The following is a 26,944-nucleotide window of genomic DNA, read 5'->3' as shown; positions in this document are numbered from 1 at the left end:
CTCGTCACACTGCTTGATTTTATTTATGTCTGGTTCATTGCCGCGACGAGTGGCCATGAGATGAGGATAATGTAGAGTCCAAGAACTTTACTTAGCTAATTGTTTAGTAGTATTATAGTATGTTTAGTGTTATCATTGTTACTTTGGATTTTTGGTTCAGACCGGGAGTTATTTGGACACTCATAGTAGTACTTATAGATTTTCTAAGTTTAACCTATAGTTTAAGAATATTAAGTATAACCTAAGGTTTGATTAATGTGTCTGATATTAAGGAATATATTATTATATTATAAGGTTTAGACATCAACCAATAGGATTTTAAGCACATGTTTTGAATGGTAATTAAGGATTTAGTATTTTTGAGGATTAAATTAAATAAGGGTAAAAGTTTGAATGTATAGGGTCAGTCAGCAGCTTTGAGCACGTTGAGGGCTTAGTCAAGGCTGTTTACTCCATTCAAACTCAGCTGAAAATGTGTAAATTCGTGTTTAAATATTCAGCGTATGCCGATATATCGCAGCTATAGGGGGCGATATGTCGCAGCACGTAGATACGGAAAACACGAATCGATGCACGGTCGCCTCGGGAACAAAGGTCCAGGCGATATATCGCCTATAGGGGGCGATATATCGCCTCCACCAGCATGAATTCAAATACATTTGAATTCTTTTCCCTTCAGCCATTCAAACTCCTTCAACAGTCCAGCATCTTCTGAACGAGTCTTCAGCCTCTGCTGAACGATTATTCAAATGATTTTCACCTAAAAAGCCATTATTTTTATTCAAGTAAAATCAAGATATTTTCATTCCCAAACTCTATAAATAGGACCTAGCACCCAGCCATTATTCACCATTTGCTCTAAGTTCAGAGGCTGCTAGTGTTAAGTGAGTGAGAGAGTGTAAACACTTGGTTTGGGGAAAAACTATAAGCTTAAACATCATAAGCTTATCAAACACTTGGGAAGTAAGTGAGTGCTATAGTATTTCGGTGGATGTTAGATTGATCTTGCAATCTTTGAGGTAAACCCAAAACTCTAGTCCTTTCTGTATTCTATGTTATTTCTTTTCTCAAAACCTTCTACTCAGTCCCCTAACCTTATTCTTATTTTTGGTTAGGGAATCCAAGTTCTTAAGCACTTAAGTGGTGGTAAGCATATTTTCGTTTAATGGTTTAGTCTTCCTATTCTCTTTCATTTCATCTCCTTTCTTTAGACTCACCCTTGTTCATTGTGGTTTTAGGAGTGTTCCAAAAGTCCTAACTCAGTCCATTTTATCCCGGTAACTTTGGTAAGGAAAATAGGCTAGAATTAATATGTTATGTGCTTATGTTATCTATATGTTTATGTTATTAAAAGTGTTATGATATGTATATGTGTATGTAGGCTTGGGCATATGACCCATATGACTAACAAGACCCCAAATGGGTTATGGGCATATGACCTACTTAGCTAGTAGGACCCCATTAACCCCATGGGCATATGCTTGTTTAGTCTATGGGACCCCAAGTAATAATGGCCATTATAATAAGTGTATGTTATATGTATTATGTTAAGTCTTTATGTTTTCTTATGAAATTGTGTATAATAATGGCCATTATAATAAGTGTATGTTATATGTATTATGTTAAGTCTTTATGTTTTCTTATGAAATTGTGTATATGACTATGTGTTAGGTTTTTCCTTGCTGGGCATTAGGCTCACTCCTTTCTGTTTATGTGCAGGAAAATAAGCTTAGAGGCGGTAAGATTCGTGATGCTTGGGAGGATGTGTATCGATGATGAATAGAGTCAAGGGGCCGAGCGTTATCGATTCGAGGATGTAGTCTCCTTTTATGTTTTTTATGGTTTTACATGTATTTTCCGCATTATTATGTAATGTCTTTTATTTTAAATCTTATTTTGTTTTAAAGACAATGGGATCCCAAAATCCTTCTTAGTATTCTGTTTCTTTGTAAATAACTCTTATTTTCAAGTTACTCAATAAATTATGGTATTTTCGTAAAATGTAAGTTTTTATGTATAGTTTCGATAATGGTCCAATTAGTCTAGATTAGTGGGTCATTACAGATAAGCTGGTTAAACCTAGGGGCGCCAAGATAAATGGGACCTAGGGGCCCTCATGCTTACTTAATCATTGGACGGTTAGAATCTGAGCAAGTGCTCTGATAAGTTATTCCCGGATAGTAGCCGTGAATATTGGCCATTCAGTGAGAGTGCCTAGAGATACTAGGGGCTGCCAAGATTGAGTGAGGCTGAACACCCTAGGGGAAACTGCTCACCAGCACCACTGATTAACATAGAAGTCTCCGTAAAATCATGTAAATTTGATTACACTCTTGAATAAGTAGCGATGCCCTAGGTAACACGATAGTTACCCTTGATGAGAATAGTTATTGGCTAGATCTTAGTGTGGAGACTCGGTTCTCTTTTACAGATTAGCAATTATGTTGGAGGGCGCGTTACGCCTGAATTGTTGGAAATTGTCGAGCGTTGGTCTCGAATTATATTGTGATATAATATATCTACTTGCTCTGGGATTTTCTGAGTGCAGGGATAAAATTGTTGGTAAGATATAGTTGTGATATAATATATCTGCTTGTTCTGGGATTTTTCTGAGTGTAGGATTTTTATCTAGTTATGAATTAATTTATCCTTGGTTATCAGGCATGACCATAAGTTTGCCAGGACGCTTTAGCGTTCTTGAAATTGATTGTGTAGGGTCTAGATGGGTCCGGAACCCTAATTCTCTACATGCTTTGTTTGAAAGTTGATCTTATTAAGCGTTTTCGCTTACCTAGTTGTTTCATGTTGTAGGTAAGTGCAAGGGCAAGGCAGAGCAGTGAGCGCTGCAGTCTTCCTTACAAATGTACATGTGGACCGACCTTTTGGGAAGCCTTTTTATTTTTGGAAATGTTGTGCAATTTTCCTAAACTAGGCTCACTCTAATCTTTATAAAACATGTTTGTAACTAAATGTTAAGTATGGCCATATGACTTTTTAAAAAGTTTTTTTTTCTATGGGTTTTTGAGACATTTTGTTAAATGAAAACATTTATATTTCCGCATTATCGAGTCTTGAAAATCCGGGTCGTTACACCTGGAACTGCCAAGGCCAAATAAGATTACCCAACCACTTCTCAACTGCCTGAAGCACTTTCCTTGAAAAAAGACAGTTGAAAAATAGATGAGCATCGCTCTCCATTTCAGTATCACAGACCGGGCAGCTTTGAGATGAAATTGGTATATTGCAATGATAAAGGAGATCTCTGGTTAGTAGCTTCTGGTGATAAGCTTGCCAAAGTATGAATCTGTGTTTAGGCATTGAGAGCTTACACCAAATAAACTTCAGAACTTTGCTAGGGGAACCAGAAATGAAATTAAGATATAATGAATTCAGCCTTATTTTCCCCTTGGAAACAGCTGTAATTAACTCAGTTTCAGACAGTAATTTGCTAACCTTAACTAGAATTTTCCAATACCAGCTTGTGTCTTGATGAATATCATAATCCCAGATTCGGACCCCTTTTAAATAAATGAAATTAACCCATTTAACCCACAAGCTGTCTTGCTTAGAAAAGATCATCCAAACGTATCTCGTAAGATTAATCTTATTCCAAAGAACACTCTCTTTAAATCCTAAACCTCCATAAGATTTAGGCCTGCAAACATGATCCCAAGATGCTAAATGAAATTTGCTACAAACTCCATTGCCACCCCATAAGAAACCTCTACATAAACAGTCTATTTCTTTGATAACTTTCTGAGGAAGGAGAAATATGCTCATCCAAAAGTTCCTTATCCCCAAGAGAACCGACTGAATTAACCGCACACGCCCAGCATAAGACAGGTTTCGACTAGCCCAACCATGAAGCCTTTGACGAATTTTCGAAATTATTATATCGCAATCCATAGCTTTCCACTTAGTAGGCCTCAAAGGAACTCCTAAATACTTAAGAGGAAACTGCCCTTCTCTCAACTTAGATAAACACAACAGCTTCTCCTTCTCAGCTGAAGTAATACCTCCAAAGTAAATGCTTGACTTAGCTTGATTAATGCTCAGACCTGACGCTGATGAAAACTCCTGGAACGCCTGCTGCATAATCTGAATTGAACTGAGATGAGCTTTGCACATTAACAACAAATCATCTGCAAAACAAAAATTAGTAATATTTAAAGCTTTACAGAGCAGATGAAATCTGAAATGCTAATCTTTAGCAGCCCCATGAAGAGCTCGGGTGAGATAATCCATAACTAGGACAAATAGAAGGGGGGAAATAGGGTCACCTTGTCGCAGCCCCTTACCGCCCTTAAAATCATCATAAAGCTAACCATTCATAAGAATACTATATGAAGAACCTCTCAAGCAGACCATAACCCATTTGATAAACCTGCCAGGGAACTTATACGCATTTAACAGACTTTCAAGGAAATTCCAATCAATAGAGTCGTAGGATTTGCTCAGATCGATTTTCATTAAGCACCTAGGAGACACTCTTTTCCTGTTATAGCCTTTGAGGAGGTCTTGGAGAATTAGAATATTATGAGCAATACTCCTATTCTTAACAAAAGCACCTTGGTTTTGATTAACCACCTTAGGAAGGATAGGAATTAACTTGTTACAAAGCATTTTAGAAATGCATTTGTATAATGTATTACAGCAGGCTATTGGGCGATATTCTGAGGCATTGGAGGGTTGAGTGACTTTGGGAATAAGGGCTAAAATTGTACTGTTCAGCCTCTTCGGAATGTGGCCTAGATCAAAAAATTCTAACACTGCTGAAGCCACTTCTTTCCCTATATTAGACCATAAACTCTTATAAAAACCAGCCCCAAATCTGTCCGGTCCCGGGCTCTTTATTGTCTTTATATTGAACATAGCTGTTTTAACTTCCTTGAAAGTAAAAGGTTTGATGAGGAAAGCTTGGTCTTCAATGAATAGAATGGGACCTGAGAGAGCTACAGAGGTATCAACCAGCCCAGTTGTTGCACTAGTTTCATCTAAAAATGATTGAAAATGCTGAGTAAAGTGATTAACAACTTTCGGATAATCCACTTCAACACTACCATTTTCATCTACAAAAGAAACAATCCTATTGAGCTTCTTTCATTTCTTCATGCTGGAGTAGAACAGAGAAGAGTTCTCATCTCCAAACCTCAGCCAATGAACCTTACTCTGCTGATATAAGAAACTAGCATAGGCAGCCTCTTTCTTTTTAAAATCCAGGTGAGAAGCTCTCTCTTTATCGCTCAGAATTTGGTTTTTCGGATCAGAAAATAAGTTGTTTTTAGCTTGCTAAAATAACACCTTGCTTTCCTCATACTCCTTAACTATATCACCAACAACCCTCCAATTGAATCTCTTCAATATAAACTGAAGGCGATGCAATTTCCTCAATATCTGTTGCAGTCCATATCCCTCTGATGGTAACTCTTTATTCCAGCTATCTAAAACAGTAGGCTTGAAGAGCGGATGATTAGTCCACATGTTGAAAAATTGAAAGGGTCGCAGTCCATTTTTAATAACAGAAATATGCTTCAAAACGATGGCACAGTGATCCAAAAATACCTCCCAAATAGCTATTGCATTGACATTTGGAAACATATCAATCCAATCCTTATTTATGAAAACTCTGTCTAATTTGGAAAAGATGCGATTATTTCCATCTTGGATATTCGACCAAGTGTAATACGAGCCCAGCAATTTCATTTCTTCCACATTCCCAAGATCAAGCCAATTCCTAGCATCCTCAACTTCTTTAGGAGAAATGACCTTACCCCCAATTCGATCTTCTACATCAAAAACAGAGTTAAAGGCACCAAGAACTAACCACGGTTTGACAGGAAGAGAGATTGAGGCCAACTCAGACCATAGACCTTTCCTCAATTCTAACTGATTTAAACCGTAAACTATAGTGAAGCAGAAAGATTGTCCTGTAGCCCATATCAGAACCTTGCAATGAATAAACTGAACATGGTCAACCAGAATATCAACTTTGACCCAGCTACCTTTCCAGATTAAAAGGATCCTACCTTCCAAAGCCTTGCTACTGTAATACTCCTAGTTAACAAAGCTAGTGTTCATTACCTCCTCTACTCTATCACCTTTTATTTTGGTTTCCAAAAGAGCCCCAATACCAATCTTATTTATCTTGCAAATATCATTCACTGCTATTTGCTTATTCCTCTTATTCAAACCTCTAACGTTCCAGCTCATTAAGTTGAAATTGTCCATTCAAATTCAATAATGGAGAGGGATCATGAAGAAACTATTGCTGTTCTTGAAGAACACTAAAAGCATTTTTTGTATTCTGGCCAATATCAGGGGATTTCACCTTCATGGTTCCTAGTTTTTTCGGTGTAGTCCAATCTTTCTCCTTCTGAAGTTCCCCACTCTGGGAATGCAATTCCTCTACTGTTACCACCTGATCTGTAACATCTGTCTTGTTGTTGTTCTTCTTGAAACAACAGTCTTAATGTTGTTTTCGGCAATAGCAACTGGGACCTATTTTCTCCTCCAAACCAAACCTTCCAATTTCTTGCAAGATGAAGCTGTATGTCCTAACTTTTTACAGTTAGAACACTTAGTAGGCAGCCACTCATAGTCAATCAATTGATCCATAACTTGGCCTCTCTCATTGATGTAGTTGATGAACTTTGGAAGAGTTTCTGATATTTCCATATCAACCAAGATTCGAGCAAATTTAATCATCGGACGATCCTTTGTGACTTTATCAATCATGATTGGTTTTCCAATGGTACTAACCAATGCACTTAAACATTTGGTGCCCCAATACTGTAAACCCAGATTAGGCAAACGAATCCAAACAGGTACCGATTTGATCGATTTCAGATTTTCTATGTCAGTCGTCCAAGGTCTCAAGATTACAGGCTTCCTATCAAAGTGGATAACCCCCGCTTCTAAAATCATATCACGTGTAGCTTCATCTCTGAACTTGACCATCGTATACCCAGAGTTCATCCGTGCTACTCGTTCGATCCCAAACTTTCCCCACATCCTGTTGATAAAACCTTCAAAAACTGGTAATGGTGGATTAGCCCCAATGACAACACAAATCAAAGCCGAATTCCAGAATGATGCTTCAACTTCTATCTCCTCAATATCCAGCTGAGCTATCTTTTTTCCATCCTTCTGAAGAGGCTCCGTGAATTCTAATTTCGAACCCCCCTTAAACGGAAGAGATTCCTTGAAACGTGACCATGTAGCCTTTGCCTCTTCTTGGAACTTTTGGGTCTCTACCTTTTTCGCCCACGAACTAGATCTATCCTTTGACAGTACCAGAGCTTTAGGAGAAACAACTTCCTTCGCCTTATCAGGAAACTCAGGGGTTGCTGAGGGCACTTCCTCATCTGCTCGTTTTTCACACACAGGCTCAGACGATGGAGCCTCCGATTGTAACTCTGTGGATGAAGGGAGCTCTTGACAAGGGACAGCCTGAACTAGCTTCTGCACCACCTTTCTTCGCCACGCCATGGCAGAGAGAGAAGGAGGAGCTCACGCTTCAAAAACTTATTTTCTCTCTTTTTTTATGTTGTTAACAATGTGCATACTTACTTGATAACGAGTTGGTCCTTCTAACTGTAGTGTGTATTTCGTGGAAACGTTCATGACCAATACCACCTGTAGTCGTGGCTCTAATACCACCTGTAACGCCCTAATTTCTCATAAATTATCGAGAACACAACATTGGATCATAATCATAAATATTGCTCTTTTATTGAATAAAAACTTGAAAATAAATATATGGATCCATGGTTTTACAAAAAAAAAAAAAAAATTGTCTTTGACATATTACAATGAGCAACATTTAAATAAAACTTCAAAAGAACACATTCACTAATAAATAAATAAATAGGCCCGCTTCATCTTCCTCGACTATATGGTCCCCACGAGTACATCACGAAGCTCCGAGGACACCCTCGCCACCAGCCTTTCTATCTTTAATTGCCTGTAATAATAACATCATAAGGGGTGAGCTTCCAAGCCCAGTAAGGAAAATACAAACAAGAGTTAGTCATATAATCATTTAATCAACACATCCTAAATTACACAAAAAAAATCTTATTTATACTAATCATATCACATCACAAAACCATAGGTCATATCATAGCCTAAGTCATAATGATAAATCATAATCTAAGTCATAACCATAGTCATAAATCATAGGTCATAAGTCATAATCGTAACTATAGGTTATATATAGGGGGTGGCAATTAAGCCCCAGACAAAAAGTCTGTCATACATTGAACATCAACTTAGGTCTGTCATAAAATTTTGGAAACCAAGCCTACCGGACATATGTCCGTCATACATCATTGGACACCTTAGGTCCAGACACACTTACCCTTTTATTGTACTTGAAATGTTAGGTCATACAAAACATAAACTAGATCATAAACTAAACTACAAAATTTTCCTTACCAAAAACCAGAATATTGAAGACAAGAGCGGGATTGAAAACTCCTAAAACCACACATAAAGAAACCATAAGTCCTCAAGAGAAAAGAAGATGAATAGAAGATCTAAACCATTGGAATAAAGACTTACCAAAAACCTTAAGTTTCAAAGAAATAGAACACTTAACCAAAAGTCATTATAACGAGTTAGGATTTGAACAAAAAAAAAAAAAAAAAAAAAGAATAAGAAGAATGGAAATGGACTAAACTTAAAGATTAAAAGTACCTTAGACAGCTTAGGGCTTTGTTCTATAGTTCAAACACCGAAAGCACTCCAAAATATTACTTCCCATGTGTTTAGAAAAGCATTAGATTTTAAAGCTTTAACCCCAAAACCCTAGTGTTTCTCTTTTAAATGAACTTAGTAGCTTGGAGGCTCTGAACTGTGCTTGAAAGATGATAAAAAATGGCTGAGTAAAGGGTCCTATTTATAGAGTTCAAGGAGTGAAACTAACTCCTTTGAAAATGAATAAATAAATGATGAAAAATACCTTTTTCGCTCAAGAGATGCCTGTAACTCGGTCAAAAACGTTTAGGAACAAGTCAAAGTTGTTGAGGGTTGTTTCTAGTTTCAGATTCCGAGAAAATTTAAAAATTGGTCACTAGAGTCGATATATCACCTCCTATAGGCGATATATCTCCTACACCATAATCTCGAGGGTCCGTGGTTTCATTCGTGTGAAGTCAACGTGTTTTCTGTATCATTCATAGGCGATATATCGACCCCTATAGCTACGATATAGTGGCATACGCTGATATTTGAAACACGTTTTTGCACACTTTCAGAACACTTGAATTTGTTTAAACCATTTTGACTGAGTAAAACATGATCCTAATAGCTGAGGGAAGATTCTAGACTTCCTAGACTTATCCATGATTATTTTTATTCATCAAAAACCTTAAATCGTTCATAAACATATATGTGACAAATGTCACATTCTTAATTATTCTGTCGAACCCTTAGGTTATAATAAATAATATTCTTAGGACTATCTTTATTAATTAAACCTTACGATAAAATTAATATTTCCAAACTACAGGCTAAACTTATGAAATTCATAACTAGCTCTACGAGTTTCCAACTAAATCTCGGCTTGAACCAAAAACCACGAAAACTAAAATACTAAGCTACTACTACTATCTAGCTAAGTAAAATTTTGAGACGCTAAAGTTGTTTTTAGTGACGAGTAAACACAACGACAAAAAACCCAATACTCGATGTTGTCAAAAGGACGTTTCTTGGTGGATTTTTGCGTCGACAACGGTAAGAATTTTTTTCGGTGCATTTTTGCGCTAGCAGAAAGATGTCCTTTTCCAACGCGAAAATGATTTGGCAAAAAAGTCACTTTTTACTAGCGTAAAAATGCGCAAGTAAAAGTTTGTCCAACTAAAAATAATATTGGCTTTTCCCGGTGAAAAAAAGTTGTGGACAAAACTTTTTATATATATTTTTAATAATATTAATTTATATAAAATTAAATTATTTAAAAATTATAATTAACAATTGAACTAAATAAAATCAGTAAATTATTACATTATTTTAATTGTCTTTGAAACATTAAATTAAGCTATAATCTTGAAACAAACTAAAGTAAAAAAACTTCTAGAGTTTTTATCTCGCACGAGCCGAGCAATAGAGTTGTTAAACCACTTCTCTTAAGTCATTTAGGCTTTTCTAGTATGTGGATAAAACTGGACTAGAAAATGGGGAAGCTTCTTCTTCCCAAACTCTTTCTCTATGACACCGCCATTGTACGCTTCTCTACTCCTCTTGCTACTAACACTCCCATGTCTCAATGCTTCCGTACTACATATATTCAACTTTTCGTTAGAAATTATATAAAAATAATATAATATAATAAGAGGTTTTAACATTTATAAACAATTTAGTTCATTAGATTAGAAAACAAGTTACAATATGTGTTAATTGATTTTTTTTATAATTATTAGTAATTGAAATATATTTAAATTAAGTTTTATGTATTCAGTTTGTATTACGAAAATTTTGCAGCATAATGGTTTAAATTTTACTCACCCAAAAAATTTAAACCTGCAAATAGCAAATCTAGAACATCCAGAATATTCACAACATTCATAAAATTTAATATACACTTACTAATTCCAACCAAATGTTTATTGAAAAATATCACAAAATGAAACAAAATATTTTAACATAAACTAATACATATCACATAATTAACTAAAAAATTATACTCATTTTCAAAATTTAACATAAATAATCTATTTTATAATTATTTATTCAAATCAGGTTTTCTTTCTTAAATATTCAATTTCTATTTCATCTTTTCACTACTACAAAATACATCTTTTAGGACACTTTTTAAGGACATATATCTAAATGTATGTCCTTAAAAAAAGTCTCCTGGAGTTTTAAGGACTTACATTGAGTTTTCTTACAAAATAACTTTTTAATACATGCTTTGTAAGGTCTAATAAATTATGGGAGTCTTTATAACCTCCTTAAAAAACAATACTTTAAAACAACAGTTATTACTTCTCTACTTTTATATTTTTTATTTTCAAAATAATAGAAAAAATATATATTTTTCCCATTTCCCTCCAAGCCCGACCCCACATTTCCTTTCCCTCTCTTTTCTTTCTTCTTCCCTAACCTAACCCCTCCACTCTCTCACTTCATCTATCCCAGTTGCCCCCACTCTCTCTCATATCTTTCTCTCTCTCTTCTCATCTTACCACCATTCAATCCCCTCATCTTCTTCGCGATGGCCACTACAAGAAAAAGACTCTACAGTGACGACATCAATTGCGACGATTCTAAAGTCATCGATGTATGTAGTCGAAATTCACAAAAAAATATTTTTTTTAATTGATTAAAATAAATAAGCTAGTCGTCGCTATAGCACTACACCAAATACCCCTTTCCATAACATATGAATATAATAGTATTGAAAAAGTATTATGATACATCAAATAATAAAATAATAGGTGGGAAAAAAAATTAGCGATAACAAATTTTGGAGCCCAGCGTATCAAATTTTGGAGCCCCGCGTATAGTAAAGTTATCTTCTATTTTTTACTTTTTCATTTGCCTCTACTATTTTATTTCCAAACCTGTAAACAATTTTCTATCGCCTACCATCATCGACTGTGTTTCCAAGGTGAAAATTGTTCAACTCATACAATCTGAGCAACCATGGCAACGGCTAACGCTCCTATGCTCAATCAGTTTGATCAAATGCTTACATGGAAATTATGAGTAAGTCATTTTTTTTTATCATTGTGGCTCTTCATATATCTTTCCAGTTATGAAAATGGTAATTAATTTTATATTTATTTATTTGTCTAATATTATCTTTATTATTTATATTTTTGAAATAAATTTGAGAGTGATCTAATTTTTTAAGAAAACCACAGATATGTGATATTTGGAAGGTCTCTAAGTTGCGTCAAAATTTTTTGGGGATTGTTTAGATCTTAGGACATGGGTTTTTTATTTTTTATTTTCATGGAGCTTGGTTGTTTAACAATGGAGGTTGGGCTCGCTTGGCCTAGTCCAAGGACCTTATGGGTGTTTATCATTTACTCTATTTCTTATATCAAATATGCTAATCTTTTTATACACACTGATTTTTTTTATAGAGTCATTGGGTTTTGTAGCAATGCCTGCTAGAAACTCTCCATCCACTACCATTGCAAGAAGATATCCATCCTAAATGAGACAGTGGGAAATTTATGCAAGGTTATACCATATAATTTTGTAATTTATATGGACTGTAGTATTATGGAGTAATATGAATTGGTATAAAAAATCTTTCTATGTTTTATTTTTGTTGTTTGTATCCTTATGTATGATCTCATGATTTGGGTGAGTTTCTTGATTTCACTTGAATAATTTTCCTTATACACATGGCAGTTTGTGGAATAAGTCTTTTTTTTTTCTTTGTTTACAATTAAATGATTAACTAAGTTTTCAAATCTTTTTGTATGTGTGTTAATCCTCAATATAGTATCAAGTGTTTGTGACTGTGTTCCTTTGACTTCTTTGCTCCACATTGACTTGTGGGTGTGCTTTTCTTATATTCTTCTTGTGATTGTGTTATAAATGGGAAAATAATTTGATCATGATTATTACCTGTATCTTAGTTGGACACTTTGATTATGATTTTGATCATGAATTAAAAGATTAAGATGCTTATGTTCAGCAAAATACTTCCAAGAAATATGATTAGTACAAGTACATAATGAAAATAGTTGGTAGCATTTGAGGGATTAAACTATAGCAATGAAAGAAAAAAAATATATATGGGATAATATAGCCTCATCAGTCATCAACCTTATGCAGGAACACAGCATAATGAAAATTTCATCTGTTTGCCATAAAAATATTGCTAAACAATTTTATTGTGACAGTCTTGTCTCCATGAAGTTTAATAAAAAGGTCCAATTATTATTAGACATGTCTAGAATTCATTCTTTTTTGTTTTTCCTCTTCTTTTTTATATAATTCTTTTGGCAGCTCCTTCTCATGATTAATTCAGTATTGATTATATTTTTTAGCTCATTACAAGTGTTGAATCCCAAATATTCAACACTTGCATATATTTAGATAAAGTTTAGTTCATTAATTCTCTATTCTCTTTGATGAATGTGGTGCTATTTGGAGAGACCAGTGATAAGGAACATAGCATAATGAAAATTTCATCTGTTTGCCATAATTGAGTTGTATTGTATTGTATGTATTTGGTTTTGATTCATGTTAGGGTGATTGGTGCAGGATAATTGGCCTTCTGTGATGTTTGCAATGGCAGGAGGGGTGGTACTTAGCCTTGGAAATCTCTCAACTCAGTATGCTTGGGCTTTTGTTGGCTTATCAGTCATAGAAGTGATCATTGCAAGCATAACAGTTGTTATAGGTCCTTTCTTTCATTCTCTCTCTCTCTCTCTGACCATTTCTAAATATTGATGTTTGTCTGTGTTGCTCTTATAGATACTAAATTTTTTGCTTCTGTTGCGATCTTTAATGGTGACAAGAACAACCTTGAATTACTTTTTAGACAATAGAATTAATAGAGCCAAGATCCTTTTCCCTGGCAATGGCTGCTTCTTGGTTGCAGTTTGCCTTGCTTCTACTGTCCACTCATCTAATGCAGCTGATAATAAAGAAAAGCTTGAAGGTTTTTCATCTAAAGAGGGGTATGTTTCATTCATTAAATGTTAAGGTTATCAAAGAATTATCTTTTTTTTTTCATTTTTAAAAATAAAATCATCGAGCTTGTTGAGTGATGCAACTTTTACTTAATTGTTTTGTTTGATGGTGCACGTAAGGATAATGAGAATGAGCAGAAAACTAGTTGTACCATTATAGATGGCACTGTAAAAGACAATAATTTTTAGTATGGAAAATCAATTAAAATTCTCACATTTAGATGAAAAGTGATAAACTTGTGTTGCAAAAATACTACACAACAATATTTGGACGTTCATCACCTGACATTCAAATCCAAACATCTCAGATTCTCTATCACATTTAATAATTATAACTCTTGCTACAGGTATTTGGGAAAAGCACTCTCATTGGACTGTCTGTATGTTTCTTTGCTGGTGTTTGCTTTTCTCTATTCTCACCAGCATTCACCTTGGCAACAAATGATCAATGGCATACGTTGAAAGATGGGGTTCCTCACTTGGTTGTCTACACTGCATTCTTTTACTTCTCAGTATCTTGTTTTGTCCTCGCTATAATCCTCACATAACATTCCTTTACTACCCTGTGCTGGACTTACCGAAATCATCATTCAAGGCTTATATGTTGAATATTTAAGACTACTTGAATACTTTAAGAACATTTTGTTGTTGATGACAGTGTTGAATGTTTTAAACTAATTTGTGGACTTTTCATATAATGTTGAATGTTTTTACTATTTGTTATTTGAAAATCAAGTTCATTTGATGATGTTAGTATATATATATTTTTTGGGTAAATAAGAAATTCATTGATACCAACACAGAACCTTACAAATAAACAACACCTAAAACAGGCCTGGATATGTCAACTCTTTACAATATATGTCTTTATATTTACAAAGCTTCAAACCATTCCCAATCTGTACATGTAACTTTTCCCGGCTTAATACTGTGTATTCTACTCTTAACATCATTAAGTATAGCCTGTATTACCAATTCCACTCTCTTGACTTGTTGAAGCCATAACACCTCATTCCTGGCTTTCCACACCTGATACACAATGGTAGCACTAAAGGCAGCAAGAACTTGCTTCTTGAACCTACTCAATTTAGCTCTCGAAATCCATCTCAGTAGGCTATAAATCGTCTCTGCTTTAGCTCTCTAACGCAGCCTTGCTTTGAGACTTTTAATACACCTGTTACTAAATGGGCACTTAAAAAATAAATCCTCAATATGTTCTTCACTTTGTCCACATAATAAGCAGCTGCTGTCTGATACAATGCGAATTTTATGGAGCCTCTGCTTCGTTTTCAACCTGTCCAGCCAAGCCAACCACAAAATAACACTGTGTTTTGGTAAGTTAAGCCTCCCCCAAACCTCATTGCTCCATGAAACACGAGTATGAGAAAGACACAACATCAAATACCCTTTTTTAATACTGTAATCAAGTTGAACAAATTGACCAGCAGCTATGTAGCTTTTAAATTGCTCTTTGATAGCCACAATCTTCTTCCAATACCAACTACTTTGTGTCAGGGCAGTATATGTCCACCAATCCGCATCTTTAATGTACACATTGTGCCCCCATTTTACCCAAAGGTTGTCTTTCTTACTAGCCACAGCCCAAATGTATTTCCCAGTGGCAGCAATATTCCAACTCAAAATGTTCTGAAATCCCATTCCTCCCTCACTTTTTGGTTTACAAAGCATGTCCCAAGCCACATTTCCCGGACCCATATAATCTGAAGTACCCTTCCAGAGAAAAGCTCTACAAATAGAGTTAATCCTTTTCAAAATCTCCTTAGGAATTATCATGATCTGAGACCAATAAGAATGGATTGAAATGAGCACTGAGTTCATCAACGTTATTCTTCCAGCATTAGACAAATTACGAGAGCTCCAAATTTGAATTATAACAACCATTTTCTCCAAAATACTTTCACAATCCTTGGCTGAAATTCTTTTGGCACAAATAGGGATCCCCAAGTATTTGAAAGGTAACTCACTTCTACTGAAACCAGAAGCTTCCAAGACTCTTTCTACCTCTTGCTCTGCCATACCACTGCAGTATACAACTGATTTAGCCTCATTTGGATGAAGACCAAATGTTCTTGAGAATAGCTTCAGACCTTGCAACATATAGCATATGGATTTAAAATCCCCATCACAAAATAAGAGCACATCGTCTACAAAACTCGGGTGGTTTAATTGCAAACCTTCACATCGTTCTTGAAATTTAAAGTTTTCTTTCTGTCCTATTTTCATCATGATACGAGAAAGATACTCCATCCCCAACACAAATAGAAGAGGAGACATTGGATCCCCTTGTCTTAATCCACGTTTTGTTGAGAAGAAACCGTGCAGTGATCCATTGAACATCAGAGAAAACTTTGGTGTAGTCACACATTGTATAATCAAATTTGTGAACTTTCTTGGGAACTGGAAAGCAGCTAGCATTTCTTTCAGAAGTCCCATTCTATTGTATCATAGGCCTTTCGTAAATCAAGCTTGATCATACAATTGGCCTTTGTATGCTTCCTCCTGTAATGTCTAACAATGTCTTGACAAACCATGATATTGTGGGCTATAAATCTCCCATGAACAAACCCCCCCTGATTTTGAGCTACTAGATCAGGAAGGATAAGCCTTAGTTTGTTACAGATCATCTTCGTGGCTGCTTTGTAAATAACATTACAGCATGTTATCGGCCTGTAATCACTCACCAAATTTGGGCATTTACTCTTAGGAACAAGAGTCAACACAGTACTGTTTACTTCCTTCAAAAGCTTCCTAGAATGCAAGAAATAAAGAATGGCTTCACTTACCTCTTTACCAACAATTTCCCAATTATCTTGAAAAAAGGAATACTATAGCCATCTGGTCCTGGAGCTTTGCTAGCAGGAATAGAGAATATTGCTTGCGTCACATCCTCCTCTGTATAGTCTGCCATAAGCATTTGAGCCTACCTTTCCATTACAACAGCCCCTTGCATCATAATATCTTTTATAACACGTCTTCTATCACTCATTTTAGTTGCCAGCAACCCTTCATAAAAATCGAGAAAGGCTTCTTGAACCTGTTCAAGTTGATCTAACCACCTTCGAGATGCATCTGTTATAGAGTAAATTCTGTTTTGAGCTCTTCTTTCTCGGATACTGATGCTAGTATATATTAGAAAGATAATTTTAATTATATATATATAAAAAAAAATAATAGAATAAATTAGTGTTATATAAATGAATATATAATGAGAATTTAAACTTATCTAAATATTAAAATTATACCAAAAATGTGTTATAATATCTACTACAATAACACTTTTTATAAGTAAAGAGTTTTGTTATGCAAACTTCATTATATAACACAAATAATGTGTTATACTAAAGTGTAGTATAACACAAATTTATAAGTATTGAAATGTGTTATATAATCGACTATAAATAATATAATTAAACACTTATCTATTTATTAAAATAACACAGAAAGTGCGTTATCGTTGACAGTATAATAACATATATGTATAACAATGATAAAGTGTTCTGTAAATTACCCTGACCTACGATAACATAGTCGGTCTTAACATATCAAAAAGTGTTATGGTATATTTTGATAACACATTTTTGGTGTTATTAAAAGAATTTTTTCTTGTAGTGTAGGGTCGTCAACAACACACGACCAGACCATCCAAATTCCTGATACCCTACAGCGATGACATGTTATCGCTGTAGGTTACCAAAAAATTAGAGGGAACAAGAGGCGAGAACTGACTCTACGACGACGACGACATGTCGTCGCCTTAGATTCCTTGTCGAAAAAAAAGAGGGAAATATCTTTGTCTATAGCGACGACATGTCGTCGCTATAGGATACGGAGGGAACTTGACAGCTAAAAGTTGGTTGTCAATTTTCACTCCCTATAGCGACGACATGTTATTGGGTAGTTATAATTTTAGTGTATAGCGATGGCATGTCGTCGCTATAGGCTAAAGAAACGGAAGGAAAGTGGACTACAAAAAATTCTGTCACTTTTCGTCATCTATATCGACGACATGTCGTCGCTATAGGGTCCAAAAAATTTGGAGAAAACATTACAGTTACTGTTTATAGCGACGACTTGTCGTCGCTATAGATCCCTCAAAAAAAGGAGGGAAAGTTGACCGCCAAGAATCAGATATCAAATTTCATTTTCTATAGTGACGAATTTTTCGTCGCTATAGGATCCATGTTTGATAAATGAAATAGTGTGTGTATTGTTTCGTTGTTTATAGCGACGATATGTCGTCAGTATAGGTTACAACTCCTTTACTGAAACGATGCATCTTGGTTTTAGCGACGACACTCGCTACCACTATAGCAATGACATGTCGTCGCTATAGAACCCTTCGATTTATCCCTCAACCCGAGCCCTTCTTCTCCATTTTCTCAAAAAATCTAATCTTTTAGAGCCATTCCTCCACCTCAGATTGCCGCATGCCACTGCATGATGCCTCCCCATCCCATTTTTTGCCATTTTATCGTGAGGTTCATGAATCTATACAATATTCTCTCTATTGTGACCTTAAAATTGTTGTTTTTTTAATATCTATGTTGTATTTGGTATAAATGGGTTTTTATTTTTTTTAAGATTCCATTGGAGCCCGAGCCCAAGCTCTTGCGTTTGGATAACTTCCCAACATGAGCCTCCCCAACTTGAGCCCATAGGTATTGTTTTTTGCTTTGTAATTGATTGATGTATCGATAAATTGTTAATTTATGTTCTCAAATTGTGTAATTAGTTATTCTAGAAAGTGTTAATTTATTTTTTCATTTCATATTTGTATGTTTGTTAATTTGATTATATATATATTTTAAATATTTTGTGATTGATTAATGGTTAAATTCTATTTTTAATTGGGTAATTGGTTATTTTAGATAGTGTTGAATTTATTTTTCATTTTAGATTTGTATTGTTAATATAATTATACTTGTGATTTTTAATTTTGTTTTATGTTAATTTAATTTAATCAAATTTTATGTTATAAAAAATGTATGATAGGTTAGATATATGTATATAAATGTGAATATGTTTATATGTATATAAATGTGAATGTGAATTATATTTTTAAATTGTGTGGTAGGTTAGATTAATATGATTAGATATTTATAATATATGTATGTTATGAGACTGATTTATATGTTTTTATGCAGATTTTAAATTTTGGGATAGGCTAGATTACAACTGTTATGCTGCCAAAATTTCAGTAGATTTAGAAATACTAGTTATTACAAAGTAGTTTTTAAAACTAGTGTGCTTAAAATTTTTAATCAATACATTTTAAAGAAATTAAAAAAATTATAAAGTGTAAATTAAAATAATAATTTTACAAGTATAAAGCTTTATTAATATTTTTTTATAAAATAAGTAGAAATTAAAATATTAATATTTAATGGTAAATTAATAATTTTATAATTAAATATTTTTTTATTTAATTAATTTTATAATATATTCATGAAATTTGATAATATATGTAGTTAAAATTGGTAATTAAGTTAACTTTACTCTTAAAATTAAGTTAAAATTAAAATAATAAAACTTTATTGTTAATTTTTTGAAAATAAAAAGTGAAAATTATATTAAGAATTTTATAATTATTAAATAACATAATAATAATTGTAATTAAATATTTGATTGTATAATGAAACTTTATAATACATGACTTTTCTCAACAATGTTTGTTTTTCAATAGTTTCAAATGCATTATTGAAATTTTATTGACAAATGCTCTACATGTTAAGTTATGTAATTAACCTCCAACTATAATTTATTTTAAGATAATAATTATATAAACTATAAAGATATGTCTGCTGCTGTTGCTCGTTCTCATAGTGGTGATGGAGAGGGTGATCCTCCTACCGTTCCTATGCGAGTGCCTACTTCCTATGAGACAGGTAATATACTTTGATAAATCTATGTTTTATCAATAAATGACAAATTGTTATTATTTTATTCAATTTAATTTTTTTTATTTAATTAAAATATACAGCGGCTGCCACGAAAAGAAGAGGTCCGTCTTGATCCAAAAATTTGCAGCAATTCGTCAATGACAATAAAGGTCTGTTGACTCTACAATTTGATCTGAAGGAGAGATCCTACAAAGCAGTTGGTGATTTCGAGACATTGTTCACGAGACTTATTGGTAACCTTATTGGTCACAATGTCCCGTTATATTATGACTCGTGGCAGAGTGTTCCGGATGAGCACAAGATATGATTGATGCAAAAGATTGATGTAAATTTATGAACTTATTCACATGTAATGTTTTTTTTTTATATAATTTCAAAATTCTAACAAGTTTAAACTTTTTTTGAAGGAATTTTTCATTCTTTCCTGAGCTCTCCTTGAGTGGCGACTGATAGAGATTGGGGTTGAGCGAGAGTTTCAAGATTGCTACAAGGATAGAAAAGGTCGTAAGAAAAAACACTTCGATGAACATGGAGGGTATGATGATATCGAGACAGCCATAAAGAATCCACCAGAGGACATGGACAACGGGAGTTCCTAGAAGTTGGTTGACCTTTTCACCACTGCACAGTTCATGGCACGCTCAAAGGCAAATGCTACCAAAAGAGCAAAACAGAAGTATTCAAGTCTCCATAGATCGACCTCTTACGCTTCTTCTCGATTCAAGAAGGTAAATAAAAAAAATATAGATAATTTGAAATATTTTCAGTTATCTTAATAATAATTTCAATATTTAACTGATATTTTTTTATGTTTTGTTTTCTAATGATGAATCTTCAGACTAATGAACTGCCCAGCATTATTGTTACGTTCCATGACATGCACAATCATCCGACACGTGGATGGGTGAACACGAATGCTAAGTATGCATATGTAAGTAACTTTCTACGTTTTGTATATATGTTTATTATTTAATTATACTATGTATTTATTTCTTGTTTCTAAACAGCAGGATGCCTTGTAGCAAGAAGTCCAGACACAATCCCAATCTGAATCTTCAGCAAGATGTGCCTCTGTCGATGAGACACAAGTCGTCTCAAAGGTACTTGGTTAACGTCATGGTCACAATAGAGGTATTTGACGAAAGTTAAAGGGCACTAGTACCGTTGCCTAAGACGCCACCAAATCCTCTTCACAATTAGAGGCATCACCATTTCCATCCACCATAGCCGGCTCTCCAATGGTACTAGCTGAAGTTTTCTAGTCCATGGTTCAATACATCAATCAAGCCATTATGACCCAGAACAACAACTTCCAGAAAATGCAAAAATTTATGCAATCTACAAATCCAAACTTCCAAGCTCCACAATTCAGCCTGTCAGCTTGGACATGAATATGATGCAGTCCATGATGGCGAACTTTCCAGGCTCGAGCGAATTTCCACCATAACATCCACAACACCCACAACCACCATAGTAGCCACAGCCACCACAACAACCCGACGATGATGTTGTTGGATTAGCTTATACAGGATCTTTATTTATTTTCATGTATATCTAATATTAAACAAATTATACGAGATAGCCTAAAACATGTTTCTAAAATTGAATTCAAAGATAAACAATGAATAGAATACTTACAGTATATGCAGCGGAATGAAAGAGTCCTTCCTTCAGTTTCTCTAACTCTTGTATCCTCTCCGTCGCAGAGTATTATCAAGAAATAGAACCGATCTTCTATTTTCTTCACAGCCTTCCAATGTATCCTTAGAATCACCTAGACTAGTGTGGAATATTCTCAACACATGAGATAGATATAGAAAGAAGAAGAGAAAATAATCAAAGAGGCTTAGAAAAGGACTTGCGTTTAGAGATAATCTAAAACTATCAGAAAACCAGTGATTAAACTTCTCTATTGTATCATAAATCTTCACTAATGACTTCTCTATAAGCACTCCTTTTATAGACTCAATTAGGCAATTTGATTTTATTAAAAAATTAATAAAATCATAGCAATTTTAAAGCCCTAGGTCGAAATTATCATGGGCTTTAGGCCCGTGAAATTTCCTATTTGATTATAAGGCAATTAAAATCAAGTATTATTTTCAATTGATTTAATTAATTAAATAATTATTTAAATTCTTTATCAAATTAATTATTTATATTTTGAACCTTGATTTAAACTTATTTATTAATTTAGATACCAATTTATCTTAATTAATAAATCTGCCATAATTTCTATTTTCTTCTCAAAATTACACAACTCTGTGAAACTATCCAAAATTGACCTGGTCAACTTCATAATTCAAATTGTTAATTAAATCAATTAATTGAGACTATCTAGATGATTTTATCCAAGGTACAATGGGGACCATGGGCCTATGAAATCAAGCTCCAATATGTTATCATAAATCTAACAAATAAATTTACTAACTTATTAATTCCTCGTGACTCACTATAGACTCGGAATTGCACTCTTGAATTCATAGAACGCTCTATAACAAATATAGATACGCTATTTATTATCCATTGTTACAACCATAATTGTAACTCAATTCTCTATAGACAGTCTACAATGAGATAGGACTAAAATATCGTTTTACCCCTCATTGTACTTTATCCTTAAAACACTTAGTTCCTTGTAAATGATATTTCAGTAAACTAATTTAATTACTGAAATAAGATCTCTATCATTTAACACCTTGAACCAAACTAAAAGGAAACCATTGTTTCACTTCTTCATCAGAAGCTATAGATGTTCATATCTATGATTAACACTCCCACTCAATTATACTACCGAGTTCCCAAGATGTAAGTATGTGCTAGTCCGTAGGGTAAGCTGGTAACGAACAAGTCAAGGAACTCAAATAATACAATCAGCTAGAATACTAACCACTCAAAATTGAGATTGAATTTACCTATGGTCAACTATATGATATGACTAGAATAGATAATAGCGGTATGTTTACTTATCTTATCAACTGTCAATATCGGTCTTGTCTGATGTAACAAATACATCCGATCTTATCTACTTTGCTAGTGTTCTGGAAAGAACAAAACACTGTAAGGTGTAAGTAGATCATATCATAGATTGACAAGTCAGTGTAAATCCTGTGCACCGACTAATCTTATGACTAACTTATTTTGAACATATAATCATATTTATATTCCACTGTGATTACATCACTATAAATAAGATTAGCTATATGCTCGGGATTTAATAGAAGTTTATATTAAACAAATAATAATGAAAATAAAACATGTGAGCAAAGTGATTAACCAAGTCAAAAAATTATTTCTATTCTTTTATTGATAATAAAATAAGATTATAAAGAACTTGGGGTTTAATTATGACATAATATCCCAACAAACTCCCACTTGCACTTATTGAAACTAATGCCTTAATTCTACTAATATCATTTCCTTGATATGCTTATCAAATGTAGCTTCTGGTAGTGTCTTTGTAAACGGATCTGCAAGATTGTCTTCAATTGCAATCTTCATAACCTTCACATCTCCTCTGGCCACATATTCTCGAATAATGTGATACTTCCTTTCTATATGCTTACTCCTCTTGTGACTTCGAGGTTCTTTCGAGTTGGCTATCGCTCCTGTATTGTCACAAAACAACACAAGTAGTTTATCCATTTCTGGAATAACACAAAGATCTGAATAGAATTTCTTTAGCCAGACTATTTCCTTAGCTACTTCTGACGCGACTATGTACTCAGCCTCCATGGTGGAATCTGAGATTGCAGACTGCTTTACACTTCTCCAAATCACAGCTCCACCCCCATGAGTAAACATCATTCCAGAAGTATACTTCCTGTCATCGACATCAGTCTGAAAATCTGAATCGGTGTAGCCTACAGGGTTCAGAACACCGCCCTTGTAGACTAACATATAATCCATAGTTCGTCTCAAATACTTCAGGATATGCTTAACTGCTATCCAATGTTCCGGTCCTGGGTTTGACTGATACCTGCTCACTACTCCCACTGCATAGCAGATATCTGGTCTAGTACACAACATGGCATACATCAGACTTTCAATTGCAGACGCGTAAGGAACTTTTCTCATTGCATCTTCCTCTTCAGGAGTCTGGGGAGACTGCTTCTTTGAAAGATAAATTCCATGGCGGGATAGTAGACGCCATTTCTTGGAATTTTCCATTGAGAAACGTTCAATCACTTTATCTATGTAAGCTGCTTGAGATAGAGCTAAGAGTATGTTCTTTCTATCCCTGATGATCTGGATACCTAGAACATACCTTGCTTCAGCCAAATCCTTCATATGGAATTGAGTGCTCAGCCAATTCTTCACATCTGATAATTTCTTAACATTGTTTCCAATGAGTAAGATATCATCTACATAAAGAACCAGGAATATTACTATTTGATTTGCCTTCAGTTGGTAAACACAGGGCTTATCAATATTTTGTTCAAAGCCATAGGTTTTGATTATTTCATTAAACCTAAGATTCCAGGAACGAGAAGCTTGCTTAAGTCCATAGATGGACCTATTGAACTTGCAAACTTTTCCTTCTTGTAAAGATACTTTAAATCCTTCTAGCTGATCCATATAAATGACTTCGTCAAGCTTTCCTTAAGAAAAGTTGTCTTGACGTCCATTTTCCAGATCTCATAGTCGAGAGCGGCTGCTATGGATAGGAGGATGTGAATGGATTTGAGCTTGGTTACCGGACTAAAAGTTTCCTCATAGTCCATGCCTTCTCTTTGGGTATAACCCTTTGCCACTAATCGAGCTTTATAAGTCTCAATATTTCCATCAACACCCGTTTCTTCATGTAGATCCACTTGCACCCAATGGCCCTAAAGTCACTAGGTGCTTCCACAAGATCCCAGAAGAAATTTGAGTAAATGGACTCCTTTTCCTATTTCATGGCTTCGAGCCATAGTTCCTTTTCAGGGCATCATCATCACTAGTGTCACTAACAACCATATTGTTTTCGCCATCCAAACCATAGCGAACTGGGTTCCTAGAAACCCTCCCACTACGACGAGGTTCTGTGACTATTTGCTCAGGAACAGTGGTACTTTCTTCATTTAAATCGACTCGCTTTGATGACGATGGAACATTGGTTGGATTCAATTCTTTAACCATCTCCTCTAAAACTACTTTTGTACGAGGTTTAACGTTCTGGACATAGTCATTTTCCAGAAAAGTAGCATTTGTAGAAGTAAACACTTTCTTTTCTAAATGAATATAGAAAATTCCACCCCGAGTACCTTTAGGATAGCCAACAATAATGAAAACTTCAGATCATGTGTAACGCCCCGGATTCTCTGTTATGGTTAATGGCTGGATTAGTAGGCCGGGAGGGCCATAATTGTTTAATTATGCCATTAAATGTGTTTATGCATGTATATGTGAATTATACTATGATATGATGTTATATGCGTGCATGTGGGTCCACATTTAAATAATTATGCTATTCTGATAATTTGGCCCACTGAGGGTGAATTTGTGTGTTTGGGTGCATAACTTGATTTGTGAATGAGATTCGATTATTATGGAGATATATTCGAGCTATTCGGCATGAGACGGTCATATATGATGGATTAGCGGTTTTGTCATAATGGGGTCAATTTTGGGGTAATAGAGATGTTCGTTTGATGATAAATTGGGAATATTTGAGATCAGGGTGAAATTTCGGAGGTTTTGACTATAATGTCCCCGGGGGTGTTTTTGGGACCCCGAGCACTAGGTTTTATTTGACGTTACTTAAGCTTGAAGTAGCTGTCAGATAGATCGTACGATAAGAAAAACCTCTCGTTCTTCCTTTTGTTAGCCCGATTTACCGTTTGAGCATATTCGAAGATATCTCAAGTTCTGGGAGTCGGAATCAAGCAAGGATTGAGGCGTAGCGATCCTAGGATAGATTAGAAGCTTCTTAACCAAAGTATTTGACAGAAAACAACCCAATCGAAGGTAATCGAGGTTTAAGTTTTGAGTTTTTCGAGTTTCTAAGCTTTGAATTGATTTTGTGAATTGTTGAGTTTCCGATTCGTTTGAACCTTGGGTTTTGAGGGTTTTGATGCATGGGGAAGCTTGGGAACTTTGTGTTTATGATTGGGGAATGTTTAGGTATGATTTTGGAGGTTTTGGAGTGATAAAATCACGTTTGGGAATGGCCCAGGGTGGAGAGCCGCGACCCTGTTCTTGAGGCGCCGCGGCCCTTCTTTGAAGAAGCAGGTGGAGGCTTTGTGCTTGCTGGGTGCCGCGGCCCTTGATGTAGGGCGCCGCGGCCCTTGCCTCTGGGAACCCTGGGGGCCGCGGCCCAAGGTGCTAGGGCCGCAGCCCTTGCCCTGTTTTCTCCTCGTTTGCTCATTTTGACCCCGGGAACTTAGTTATAGGCCTCGGGAGTGTTCCTACTTCTTGGATTAGTGGGGATTGATCTTCTGGAGGCTAGATATTGGTGTGGGAACCTATGTTGATCATTATTATTAATGATGTCTCATGTTTGGTTTTAATTAGGTGGCCGCTAAGGGACTAAAGGCTGATCGCTCTCACGGGCCGTTCTTTTAATCTTTCTAGCTCGGATCTGAGGTAAGAAAACAGTGTATGAATACAGTTGCACCCTGTACAGGTATATGACATGAATGGTTGGATATTTCAGGCATGTTGGTTGGTATATGTGGACATGGATTGCATATTAAATGCTAGTGAATGCTGATTACCTGCTTGAGACACTGACTAGTCAGGGACCGACTCTAAAGTCGATGATCACGCATTGAATGGCTCTATGGCATTAATGCGGGACCGACCCTAAGGTCGAAGAACTTATAAGCGCTTGCCTGGTCTACGACCAGATGACTATAGCCAAGGTATATGACCCCGGTGACCGTTTGTCACGTGGCTAAGGGACATTGTCCATAGTTTCGACTCTAGAGTCGTGAGGAAGGTTATGTTGGTGACCAATCACCATCCACCTGTCCTGAACAAGCTTATGAAAGAAATCACCTAGCAGTTAAGCCCTGGTGACCCTATCGTCACATGCCTAGAGGGAGCGATGCTCATTATTGTGACTTTTGGCTATTGTCACCTATTTGTTGGACTGATAGTCCTGAATGGTTATTATGATCGTTGTTGATATTACATCATGTTTTATTATGTTTTCTTGCTGGTCCTTGGCTCATGGGTGCTATGTGGTGCAGGTAAAGGAAAGGAAAAGCTTGGCCAGCCTTGAGTGGAGAGCTTGGGCGATGTGATGTACATACAGGGCCGCTTGACTGCCACGGTCAAGGAGTTCTCAGAGGAACTAGGGGTTTACCCTACTTTTGCCGCTTAGGCCGGCGGGGATTGGAAATCAGAAACTGTAGCGACTCTTTTGTATTATAGACATCT

The 26,944-nt window shown here is 35.2% G+C and overlaps 1 protein-coding gene and 1 long non-coding RNA gene across 2 annotated transcripts; one reads left to right on the top strand and one right to left on the bottom strand.

Annotated features, from left to right (window-relative positions):
- Positions 1 to 3,087: 3,087 nt before the first annotated feature.
- Positions 3,088 to 6,228, bottom strand: LOC133815539 (uncharacterized). The gene is made up of 4 exons (XM_062248370.1): positions 6,082 to 6,228; positions 5,302 to 5,961; positions 4,326 to 5,013; positions 3,088 to 4,142 (listed from the first exon to the last, which is right to left on the bottom strand). Exons 1-4 carry the CDS (start codon positions 6,226 to 6,228, stop codon positions 3,088 to 3,090), a joined length of 2,550 nt encoding a protein of 849 aa, XP_062104354.1.
- Positions 6,229 to 11,862: 5,634 nt separating this feature from the next.
- On the top strand, positions 11,863 to 13,335 carry LOC133816708 (uncharacterized). Its single transcript, XR_009885423.1, has 2 exons — positions 11,863 to 12,192; positions 13,228 to 13,335. It is a non-coding gene; the product is annotated as an uncharacterized LOC133816708 (long non-coding RNA).
- Positions 13,336 to 26,944: the final 13,609 nt, after the last annotated feature.

The sequence above is a fragment of the Humulus lupulus genome, chromosome 2 (assembly GCF_963169125.1).
Source record: "Humulus lupulus chromosome 2, drHumLupu1.1, whole genome shotgun sequence".
Taxonomy (NCBI): Eukaryota; Viridiplantae; Streptophyta; class Magnoliopsida; order Rosales; family Cannabaceae; genus Humulus; species Humulus lupulus.
Note: the sequence above shows the minus strand (reverse complement) of the source record. Positions and strands in the feature narration are given on the sequence as shown.

What these genes read in the sequence shown, in the direction of transcription:
- LOC133815539 (XM_062248370.1), bottom strand. Translation starts at nt 6,228, where the DNA reads ATGGACAATTTCAACTTAATGAGCTGGAACGTTAGAGGTTTGAATAAG. An exon ending in AGGAGTATGAGGAAAGCAAG is followed by an intron (nt 5,014 to 5,301) that starts GTGTTATTTTAG and finishes CACTTTACTCAG; the next exon opens with CATTTTCAATCATTTTTAGA. An exon ending in ATATAGTATTCTTATGAATG is followed by an intron (nt 4,143 to 4,325) that starts GTTAGCTTTATG and finishes TTTGTTTTGCAG; the next exon opens with ATGATTTGTTGTTAATGTGC.